The sequence below is a fragment of the Haematobia irritans genome, chromosome 4 (genome assembly GCF_050003625.1).
Source record: "Haematobia irritans isolate KBUSLIRL chromosome 4, ASM5000362v1, whole genome shotgun sequence".
In the NCBI taxonomy this organism is placed as follows: Eukaryota; Metazoa; Arthropoda; class Insecta; order Diptera; family Muscidae; genus Haematobia; species Haematobia irritans.
Window position 1 is genome coordinate 77,486,183 of NC_134400.1, and position 12,758 is coordinate 77,498,940.

Below are 12,758 nucleotides of genomic sequence, written 5' to 3' on the forward strand. Positions count from 1 at the left end.
ATTTATTCCATTTTATAATTTTTTTTTTTAAATTTCACCATTCGTCTGGGCGGAGAATCGAACCGCGGACCATGCAATTTGTAAGCCAACACACTATCCACTGGGCTACGTAGCTGTTATTGTCACCAATAGACAATTATCCATTATCAGAACACCAAAAAGTTTTTTTTTTTGTTTTGTTTACGTATATTCCAGATATGTTCGAAAGATATCGAAAACATTACATACTACTATATTAAATTTATATTATGAAACTGTAAAATGTGTCTTATTAAAGACTTAAAGTCAGAAAAGAACAGTGCTTGATATAAACGAAATGGACTGTGTATTTGGTTCAAAAATAATTTGTTTATTGAAAAAATAAAAATTTTGTAACAAACGAATTTTTTTTTTGGTGATAAAAGTTTAAAATTTTCGAAGAAATTCACCAACAAAAGAAAAACGTTTTCGGTACACGTTTTCCAAACGTTTTTTTCTTTGCGTGTGGAAATGAAATTAAGTACAAAATTATTCGTTAATAAAAATGCATATTTATTTGTATTTCTAAATGCGATAAATTTTGAATGCAATTAAAATGGTGTCGAAAAATTATGTGTTGGTGGTAAAATTATTGTTTAGAATTTGGACAAATCTTACATATTTGTGGTAATCCTTTTACTTCAAAATTAGAACTGTGTACATTCGTTTTCAAATATAATTTTATTTACATATTTTTTCTTCAATAAAAGACATGTTTTATTACTATATTAAATATATCTATTAAGAATCAACAGCATCGACTGGCGTTGAAATATTAGTTTATTATTCCACTATTTCCAATTTCCATTTAATATTATCAACTGTAAAACGTATGATTTTTCTTCTTCTTGTACTTTCCAATTTTAATAAGTTGCTGTCTAACGATTTTGTCCTCCTTTTACAATTTAAATACCTAGAAATATAAAAAAAAATCATAAACCAATTTTTTAACATAAGGTTAACGTCACTGGATGTTACCTGATAATTGAAGATTGCATAATAAAGACGAGTAAAGGGGTTGTTATTTTGCTGGTGTTTTTTTCTTTATACACCATCACGAATATTGTTTGTTATTTATGTTTAATAATTTTCAAAAAACGAAATAGGGCGTTAGCCGATTTAAATTTTAATTCTAGAGATTTTGTAGAAGTATACAAAATTGTATCCAAATCGGTTAAGATATAAATATTTGTATATGGGAATATAAACCTTCATAATAACTCCCAACAAATTTGAAGGAGTTGAGATGGTATCACAAACTTTGGTCTAGGTAGTGGTGAAGGGTATAATATTGTCGGCCCCGCCCGACTTTAGACTTTACTTACTTGTTTTTATTATAAAGTTATCTTTAATCTTAGTTTATTTGGTAAACTCAAATAAATAATAACTATTACGCCTAAAGTTAATTGCACTAAAGTCCATTTACAATGTTATGTCTTAAGATTATTTTAGTGTGTGTGTGTAGGTGGTGCGAACGTCATTGATGTTTCGGACTCCATTGTTGCTGACATCATGGTCATCAGCTGTTAGTATCTTACTCGAATCTCCGTCACAATTATTTGGAGATGAAAGTGGGGTAAAGGATTTTGAATTCTCTAACTCTAGTGTGGTTTTATATAGACATAGATTGGACGAATTGACAGAAGAAATGTTGACAGTATCCGGTGGGCTGGTATGGTGTATCGTCTTGAATGCGCTATATTCACCTCCCATTAATAATGGAGCTGATGCTATGATTGATAATGGTTGATTTAGTGTTTCCTGTCGATTGCATGGAGTCCGAGCCATGTCTGAAGATTCTGTGGGAGTTGGACTGCTGTGTGCGTTTTTGATAGGGATGGAAGTTGTGCTTGTTGTAAGCGCAGTTACTGGTAGCGGAGGTGTCCTGCTGCTGGCTTCGGTGTGAAGAGCAGGAAGAGGCCGTTGTTGATATGATGGGTAAACCGATGCCTCTTGCTGGAAGCTGGGTTGGTCTATTAAGGCTCCCGGTGGCAGATGAAGTGTCATTTTGTGAGAAAACTGTGGGTCCGCAAGGAAGTTGACCGGCGATGGCTGATGATTGCCTCGGGCAATGTAGCTGGCCGATGGTGATGTCGAGTCTCGTTTTCGAAGAAGACTCACCCGCTGATGGCGCCGCCATTTGGCACGTCTGTTGGAAAACCAAACCTAATTGATCAATATGGAGAAATCATTTGTTAGATTATAAATGTGTTAATGTGACAATTATGGTTATTATGATGATGGATTGCTACATCTGTTATAATATGGGTACGAATTTCAGTTATCAGTACAAGCTTACAAGTATTTCACAAAAAAAGGATAATATATGATTGTAGTGTTCAGTGCTGTACCGTTCCGGAGCGAACTAGTTCCAACGAACGATTCACTAAATGGAGCGACGGGACTTGGAAGAGGGTCAACACGGAATGATTGGGATTATTCAAACCGATTTGAAGGAACTAGCTCCTACGAACAGTAACGATAAATCAGAATCGATACTGTGAACGATTTGGCCAAGACTAGTGTGTTCCAGCTAGCCTTGCCAGACGTACTGGTATAATCAGTACACGTACTGGTTTTTGGCAATTTTATTGGGGCTTCATTAGCACTGAGAACAGCGCGCAAATGCACTATTTTCATACCCTCCATTATAGGATGGGGGTATACTTACTTTGTCATAGAGAATATAAAGGGTATTTTTTTGAGGTGTTATTTTATATGAATCACTCTGTTGCCTGACAACTGTTTTGACAGTTTAAAGTGACGTCTCTACTCAGCATTGTTTGTCTAATCATCATGGATATGTTAAATCCGAAATAACGCTCCCAAATCGTGAAACTTTATTCAATTTGTGAATTTTAAGAATTTATTTATTAAATTTGGAGCAAAGATAATCCACAAGCCGTTCAAGAATTATGCAAACCAATGCATCCCGATAAATGTGCTGTTTGGTGCGGTCTATGGGCTGGTGGAATCATCGGTCCTTACTTCTTTGAAAATCCATTTATATTCGCGTTAACGTGAATGTAAATCGATACAGAATCATGATCAATGAATTTTTGTTGCAAAGTTTCAACAGCATGCGATGAAAGCTGCACCTCCAGCAATCTCAGGAAATAAAATCTGGGATCGGTTTATATGGGGGTTATATATTATTATGGACCGATATGGTTGTTAAAGAACATATACTAACATCGCGTACCAAATTTCAACCGGATCGGATGAAACATAAACTTATCTTAACTAAATCTGGCAGTCGGTTTATATAGGAGCTATACCTAAAAGTGGTCCGATATGGACCGTTTATAATACCACACTAAAAAAAGTGAACCCTGTATGGCACTAAAGCCAATTTAATTCTATTTTAGTTCCATGAACTGATTAAGCTTTAAGACATTTTTCTTGACTTTAGTAATTTTTCGCGTACGTTCGTTAATTGAACATCCCAGGAAGTTCATTTGAGTCAATTTTTTTCTAATACGCTATTTTCATATTTTTAATGGGAAATTATTTTGTTATACCCACCACCATAGAATGGTGACGGGGTATAATAAGTTTGTCATTCCGTTTGTAACACATCGAAATATCGATTTCCGACTATATAAAGTATATATATTCTTGATCAGGGAGAAATTCTAACACGATATAAGCATGTCCGTCTGTCTGTCTGTTTTAGTCACGCTACAGCCTTCAGTAATGGCGCTATCGTCCTGAAATTTGGCACAGATTCGTCTTTTGTTTGCAGGTAGGTCAAGTTCAAAGATGGGCTATATCGGTCCAAGTTTTGATATAGTCCCCATATAAACCGACCTCCCGATTTGGGGTCTTGGGCTTATAAAAACTGTAGTTTTTATCCAATTTGCCTGAAATTGGAAATCTAGAGGTATTTTCCATCAAAAAGTGTACCGAAAATGGTGCCTATGTTTTGGTATAGCCCCCGTATGGACCGATTTCCCGATTTTGCTTCTTGGGCGTCTAGAAAGTGTATTTTCTATCCGATTTGCCTGAAATTGGAAATCTAGAGGTATTCTAGGACCGTGAAGAGGTGTGCCTAAAATGGGGTGTATCGGTCCATGTTTTGATATAGCCCCCATATAGATATCTCCCGATTTTACTTCTTGGGCTTCTAGAATCCGTAGTTTTTACCCAATTTGCCTGAAATTGGAAATCTAGAGGTATTCTAGGAAAATAAAGAGATGTGCCGAAAATGGGGACTATCGGACCATGTTTTGATATAGCCCCCATATAGACCGATCTCCCGATTCTTGGGCTTCTAGAATCCGTAGTTTTTACCCAATTTGCCTGATCATGAAAATTGCTTGAAACTGAATGCAAAATTTCCAGATTTTACTTCTCTTAGTCATTTAAATAATTGGGATGAAAATCTACAGATTTTAGATTTCAAATCAAGGCTTTATTTCATCATTTTCTTGCACTCTTACAAGATATGTTTATGATTCCTCTAAAACTCAAACAATTTTTCTTATAAATTCAAATCTGATCTAGTCTTCATAGGTAAAATCTTTCCATTTATCTGTGGGAAGCGTACTGTTTTAAACCCCCCTGAAATTTTCAAAAGAAACTATTATATTTGATTCATGGTGGTGGGTATTTAAGATTCAGCCCGGCCGAACTTACTACTGTATATAGTTGTTTTTTGTTTCAAATAGGTTAAAAACAGATTAAGAAATAATAAAATTAGTAAAATTTGGCCGAAAAAAATGCTAAATTCTTTCTAGAAAAAAAGATGACAAACGTTCCAGACAAGCGTTAAAAATCATAAAGAATTTAAAAAATTATTTATTTGTCAAAATATCACAAAAATTCTTAATTCAAATCCAAAACACTGAATTCGCCTTACACTTTAAGGAGTGATGCAAATTCAGTGCAGCGGCTGTTGAAATGGTGGACATCCGTCCTATGACAAGCCCATGTTAAATTCATCGCTTCTGCGACGCTTTTTTTGCTGGGAAATGAAGTATATCAATGTGCTCACTGTTTTTTGAGTGCAGCCGATCTACATCACTAACAACTACTTGTGCCAAGTGCCAAGTGTCAAGTCAATGGCTTGTCTCGTTCGGAAGTTAGCGTGATTTCTACAGACGGGCGGGCATCGCAAGTTCGACTCAGAATTTCATCACGACCCAGAATATACATATACTTTATGGGGTCTGAGACCAATATCTCGATATATTACAAAAGGAATGAAAACTTAATATACCCCCATCACACGGTGGAGGGCATAAACTGAACTGCATGAATGCATTGCAGTTTTGAACACTGAAGTCTTTTTCAGTTGAACACAGAATTTAAAAAAGTACATCTCAAGCGAAATCCCTATAAGTAGTATTACTATTTATTGAATAAAACAAAATTGTCTTCAATTATACAATTATTTGTAATAATTGCACATGATATCCAATTTAAGAAGATTTTATTTTGGTTTTGACCACAATATAATAAGCAACTACGTCTGGCGCATAATATTTTGAGAGTGCGTGGTATCATTTCGAGAGCGTCATCGAATAAGATAAATATCTACCAGCCTCTCCACATGCAGAAAAGAAACATGATTGTCACGATCATATTCGAAGACCAAAATAATATGATAGGAGCTATTTTTGCAGCGTAAAAATACACAAAAAATCGCAATTTCTTTACGCTGCTTTTTAAGTTGTGTTAAAAACACTAACAGGTTGGCTGATAAGTCCCCGGTATGACACATAGATGGCGTCGCTAGTATTAAATGTATATTATTTTTATATAGTACCAACCTTCAAATGATTCGTATCAAAATTTGACGTCTGTAAGTCAATTAGTTTGTGAGATAGAGCGTCGTTTGTGAAGCAACTTTTGTTATTGTGAAAAAATGGAAAAAAAGGAATTTCGTGTTTTGATAAAATACTGTTTTCTGAAGGGAAAAAATACGGTGGAAGCAAAAAATTGGCTTGATAATGAGTTTCCGGACTCTGCCCCAGGGAAATCAACAATAATTGATTGGTATGCAAAATTCAAGCGTGGTGAAATGAGCACGGAGGACGGTGAACTTAGTGGACGCCCGAAAGAGGTGGTTACCGACGAAAACATCAAAAAAACTCCACAAAATGATTTTCACTGACCGTAAAATGAAGTTGATCGAGATATCAGAGGCCTTAAAGATATCAAAGGAACGTGTTGGTCATATCATTCATCAATATTTGGATATGCGGAAGCTCTGTGCAAAATGGGTGCCGCGCGAGCTCACATTTGACCAAAAACAACAACGTGTCGATGATTCTGAGCGGTGTTTGCAGCTGTTAACTCGTAATACACCAGAGTTTTTCCGTCGATATGTGACAATGGATGAAACATGGCTCCATCACTACACTCCTGTGTCCAATCGACAGTCGGCCGGTGAACCGTCTCCGAAGCGTGGAAAGACTAAAAAGTCCGCTGGCAAAGTAATGGCCTCTGGTTTTTGGGATGCGCATGGAATAATTTTTATCGATTATCTTGAGAAGGGAAAAACCATCAACAGTGACTATTATATGGCGTTATTGGAGCGTTTGAAGGTCGAAATCGCGGAAAAACGGCCCCATATGAAGAAGAAAAAAGTGTTGTTCCACCAAGACAACGCACCGTGCCACAAGTCATTGAGAACGATGGCAAAAAATTATGAATTGGGCTTCGAATTGCTTCCCCACCCACCGTATTCTCCAGATCTGGCTCCCAACGACTTTTTCTTTTTCTCATCTCAGACCTCAAAAGGATGCTCGCAGGGAAAAAATTTGGCTTCAATGAAGAGGTGATCGCCGAAACTGAGGCCTATTTTGAGGCATGGTATCAAAAAATTGGAAGGTCGTTATAATCGTTGTATCGCTCTTGAAGGGAACTATGTTGAATAATAAAAACGAACTTTGACAAAAAAAATGTGTTTTTCTTTGTTAGACCGGGGACTTATCAGCCAACCTGTTAATGTAATTTGTGGTAGGTCCCATTGGACTTCATCGGGCAGAAGCGCACTGAACTTTTTCAAACCCCGATTTAATAATTAAATCACATAAAATTTAAAAAATTTCAACTTAAAACACTTTAATACAAGAAGTCATAAACCATCACTCTGCTAATCATAGTTATGTATGAATAAAAATCAAAAAGGTCCTTCGAGACCTCATCACGCACTGAAGGGTTAAAATGGAAATAGTTGAGGGGAAACTATTTTCCGTTTAAACAATGAAAACAACTTGTCTCCCTCCATTTTCCTGGTTGATACCACCTCTTCATAGCACCGACTGCCACAGCTGCCATCTTTCTAGGAGTAATCCAATCGGTATAGGGGATTTAAATTTCTCAAAACAATTTAATCCACAAGGAACGCTGATGAAAATAGAGTAACAAATTTCGGAAAAATATGCTCACGAAAATAATCCCGCTCAGGAACATAACGCTTACGAAAAGTTTCCTACCATTCGCTTCATTATATCAATGGAATTTTTTCATTTGCTCAATTTTAATGAAATTTTCGGTGTGAGTATGATGCTAAGAGTATAACAACGGTTCAGGTATAGATAAAGTCCCCATATATACAGTGCTGTTCGAAACATTTGCAACCACATTCCCTGTTGAAAATAAACCCTAATTATAATGAAAATAAAAATTTAATGCAATGTTGTTCCTTAATATATCAATTTTAAAGGAATGAGGGAATTAACGACAAAGACTTTTCGATAGTTTTTAAAATTATTTAAAAATAAGAGTTTTCATCTCTTCAAAAATTGCAACTAACATTAACTTTTAAGGATAAATGTAACTTTTAAGGATAAAGGTGAGTATTAAGTTCGAGTTTAGCCGCTAAAATCGCTAAAGTGAAAACTAAATCAGTAAGAAAAATGCATGAAATTATGCATATTTGTTGCAAATTTTATTATAACTTGATGGGGAAAAGCCCAAAGTAAATTTTCACAAAGTTTGTATTCCTTAAAATGGATTATTAAAGAAAAGTAATCGTGAAAAAATGACGTTTTTAGCGGCTAAACTCGAACTTAATACCCACCTAACTGTAAATAGTTGATACTATAACCATACTGTCTGATTTTGCGCAAATGCTTGCCATTGGTTTGGATTAAATGGTCAATAAAAGAGGTTCAAAAATTTAATACCAATTTTTCGTTTTACAACTTTCAAAAGGTTACTTTATGACTTTTACATTAGGCGAATGAGCAGGCCAGTTAAGCTATTTTTCATGTTTTAACACCATTGTTTTAATCTATTGTTTTAACACCTTAGGCATATGCAGGCGGCATATCACATGGCACAAAATGGTTTTGTAGACTTCCGACAGCATAATACCCTCGACTCTATAAATCGGGACAATAACTTGTCCAGAAAAACACCCCAGACCATAATATTGCCGCCACCATGATTGACGGAACTTTTTGTATTTCTTGGATTAAGAGTTTCCTTTCAACCTTCGTACTAAATTTCTACCATCCGATCCATGCAAGTTAAACTTTGAGTCGTAGGAAAATATAACACATTTCCACTGTTCCTCAAACCATTTAACCCTTTCGACCCTAAAGTTGCCTGTGGGTAACTTTTTGTGTTTTGAGACTCACTGCCAGCGTTGTTTTTGTTCATAACTGTATCGAAAGCTACACTGAACCCACCAGGAAGAAAACTTTTGGTTAATTTTAGAAAATTTTGAATACTTTTAGAAAATTTTAACTAAACAGTATTAACATACAAACCCTGGAATCACGCCGATATCACAAAAATAAGTAAATATTTTTCGACAAAAGCTAAAAAATTTAAAGAAATAATAAACTATTTTGTGGGAAATACGAATTTAGTAAATCTTTGTCCTTATTTTTTTCCCCGTTTTTTTAGATAATTTAACTAATGTACGCAAAAAATTATTAGAGTAAAGGAAACTTTCTCCAACAATAATAATTCCATGAACTAAAATAAAGTTAAATTTGCTTTAGTGAAATAGAGAGTTTACTTTTTTGAGTGTAGAAGTGTTTTATTCAAGTTGAATAAAAAACAGCTAATTTGGTAGTCAATTAGCAATTTTTTTTTCATTAGTACGCACCGAAAGAAAAAGGTTTTATATATGTGACTTTTTTCAAAAATTACAACAAAAATGGTGAAAGTTTTTATTAAATCTGTTGTAGTACATGTCAAATAAAATATTTGTGAAAGTCAAAGCTTAGAATTGCAAAAAAGCAACAGTTAAGCAATTTTTAAAATTGCCTGTGGGCAACTTTGGGCATGAGACCCAGAGAAAAAAAGATTTGAAAACAATGATATTGAACAAACTATTAACTTCGATTGGGATGTTACAGTGACGAGGAATGCGGCGATGATGTGGAAATCGTATCTGCAGTGCTGGGGAGGAATTTGGAAGAAATCGTAAAAAGGGAGGAACCCATAGATATCGGCCTTCTCGAAAACATACTGGTGGATTACTACGAATATTGGCGCTTTATTATACCTCGGTTTATTGGACCCCCAGTTAAAATGGCATAGGTTCAAAAAAAATTAAAGAAAATAAATTTAAAGTAAATCTCGTGAATTTGCGTGAATGGGTAAAAAAGAGACACAAAAAATTACGCTCACGAATAAATTCACATTCAAGTTCATCGATTTTAATAACGGTAGCTTAAGGATGGTTAAGTTTAGATAACGCACCGATTGTGTAAATGTCGGCCAAAACTATAAATGACAACCTGTCTTGACGAAATCTAGCCCATGTCCTTGTAAAATCGCCACTGCTAGTTAGCAAAAGTGTAAATAGTCCTCAAATGTACCGGTACCTGTAATACATATAAATTAGAGGTCTGCACAATTCCATTCGTGAATGCAGAGTACACGTGTACTTGCTACATGAGTACATCTATTTGAGAGAGTCGCAAAACTATTGGTACACATTTTGATGAACACCAAAAGCCACGAGTAACTTCTTGTTGCTACTCTGATGTCTTCACTACCAACAAACACATATTCCTCTTTCACTCTTATTGAAGTGTACTCAGGGGCCAAATCACCGCACTCGTCATCGAGTTCTGTTTCGTATAGAGAAACATTTCGATCGCATTAAAATTTTGGATCACCGCATTCGATCGTAATTTATTTTGTCTACTACTTTTTTACATTGCTGTAAACATTCCTTTCATTGATCCGTTTCCCTAAATGCAAGTAATATTATATTTTCTTAAATGTATTTTGCCAAAATAGAATAATAATTACATTTTCACCAACTTTTTTCTTTTTGTTTACCTTTTTTCTGCTCAAAAATCACTACATACTTCGTTTTCGATAGCATGCTACCTATCGTGTTCAATCGACTGCGGTGATTCGCGTAAACTACACTACGATGACGAATTACTCGATTTCGACTGCGGTGATTTGGCCCCAGAGTGATCACGTCGAGTATGTTGCGCGAACAAAACTTCATAGAGTACTCCATGTACCACGTGCAGTTTCAGAAATAAAAAAAAAAAAAAAACAGTTACTCTCCATAATATATGTTTTGGTTTATTATAAAGAACGGCAAACGTTAAGGTAAGTGTGTGACATGACATATAAATATATGAAACATGTGATATACATACATATCTATGATTAATAATAATGGAAAGTTTTGCTTCGCACATAACTGAGAAATACATGTGGCACCACGTGAAGTGAAGAGAATCCATGTTGTACTTTTTCTCAAGTACCCAATAAACACAGGATGAGCGTTTTTCAAATGCAACAACTTTTCAGTTTGAGGATAAATATAATTTTCAACATAAATTCAACTTGACTTGAAATAGCTCATCTTCAATACATCTTCAAATTGTTTGCGAATTACTTCCAATTTGCCAAAATGTTGACGAAATCTTTGAAAAGGTGTTGAAGATAATATGAGAAAACTTTGACAAAACACTACCCTAAAATTCAACGAAAAAAACATGTGGTTTTCAATACTTATTTGTGCAACGAAGTTCGTGGTCAATTGCAAGAAATAACCAAATCTATATATATATATATATATATATATATATATATATATATATATATATATATATATATATATATATATATATATATATATATATATATATAATTCAATCTATGTTTGTTTATTTGTTTGTATGTTCCGAGTTGGCTCCGAAACGGCTGAACCGATTTACTTGAAACTTTCAGAGATCGTAGGGGGCGTTCATGTGGTGAAAATAGGGTACCTCATTTTTTGACACCTGGTCGCGGAGGGGGACCTCCCCTTCGTCGGACTTTTTGAAAATTGGACCAAAGTTGACCGATTTGCTTGAAATTTTCATTGAAGATTGGGGTTGGCATCTAGACAAAGATCCGCTACTTTTTATTTCGATATTTGGTGGCGGAGGGGGGCCTCCCCTTTGTTCGACTTTTTCTTAAGTACAGTGAAAAAACTAAAATTCTCTAAATTATCTGAGATTTACAGAGAACATGTTGTGAGGTTATGGAATTAATATGGGATACCCGATGATTTCATATGTGGATGGGGAGGGGGACCTCCCCCTTGCCCTACTTTTTGAAACTTGGAACAGAATTATGCGATTTGCTTGAAATTTTCATTGAATGTTGGGGTTGGCACACCGAAAGAATTCTCTTCGTTAATTTTACGAAGAATTCTTCATTAACTATTCTTCCTGAATTCTTCATTAAAATAACGAAATTTTCATTCATTTTCATAAATTTTACGAAGAACATTTTACGAATATACGAAACTTCTACGAAACATTCTACATTAACTTTTCTTCGTAAAAAGTTCGTACTTTTAACGAAACTTTCTTCATATTTCATGAATTTTGTGAAGAAGTTTTCACGAATATTTTACGAAACATTCTGCGTTAAAATTTCTTCATAAAAAGTACGAAACATTTTCTTTGAAATAACGAAGGAGTTTTATTGAAGTTGTAAAATTTCCGTTCGCGGCATTAAATTGTCTTTTATAATGTGCTTGAGTGTATTCCTTTATTCTATTTTTTTATGCAAGTCTATGCTACTTCTCATTTGGGTGATAGCGCGCTATGAATAAAAGTGAAGCAATAAAACTAAAAATTATTCAAAAACTTAAGATGTAAAGTAGTGATGTCATTTTTCACACTTGCAACTACAACCAAATGCACTTTTGACTATAATTTTTTTTCTAAAAGTTCGAACATTTTTCAGAAAAAAGTACCAAAGTTTTTCATAAAAAGTACGAACATTTTTCATAAAAACTACGAAAATTTTTCATAAAAAGTACGAAACATTTTCATAAAAAGAACGAAATTGTTTCATAAAAAGTACGAAGGTTTTTCATAAAAAGTACGAAGATTCTTCATAAAAAGCACGAATTTTTTTCTTACAAACTACGAAAATTTTGGAAGAACTTTTCTTCGTAAAAAGTACGAAATATTTCGTACTTTTAATGAAAAGTTTCTTTGGTTGTAAAACAATGACACATTTCGTACTTTTAACGAAATTTTTCGTTCTTTTTACGAAGAAAATTCTTTCGGTGCATCTAGACAAAAATCCGCTACATTATTTTTCGATATTTGGTCGGGGAGGGGGACCACCCCTTTGCCCGAATTTTTTTCATAGTACACTGAAAACAAAACTAAACTCCTCCGACTGAAAGTTTACGGAAAAAAACATTTATAACATTTATATAAGGTTCCTGATTTTTTAATAAAAATAAAAGGATATAGGGAGACAACCGCTTCTCTTAAGTACATACAGAGAAACAATTA

The 12,758-nt window shown here is 34.5% G+C and overlaps 1 protein-coding gene across 2 annotated transcripts in view; it reads right to left on the reverse strand.

The window, feature by feature from the left end:
* Window positions 1-1,360: 1,360 nt before the first annotated feature.
* LOC142234549 (segmentation protein paired-like) overlaps window positions 1,361-12,758 on the reverse strand; it is a 373,789-nt gene continuing 362,391 nt past the window's right edge. Inside the window, exon 6 of one of the 2 annotated variants that reach the window (XM_075305709.1) lies at window positions 1,361-2,184. In XM_075305709.1, coding sequence (XP_075161824.1) covers window positions 1,462-2,184 — 723 coding nt within the window. In that variant the 3' untranslated portion in view covers window positions 1,361-1,461. The remainder of the gene's footprint in view (window positions 2,185-12,758) is intronic. The other variant, XM_075305710.1, reaches the window with a different exon arrangement.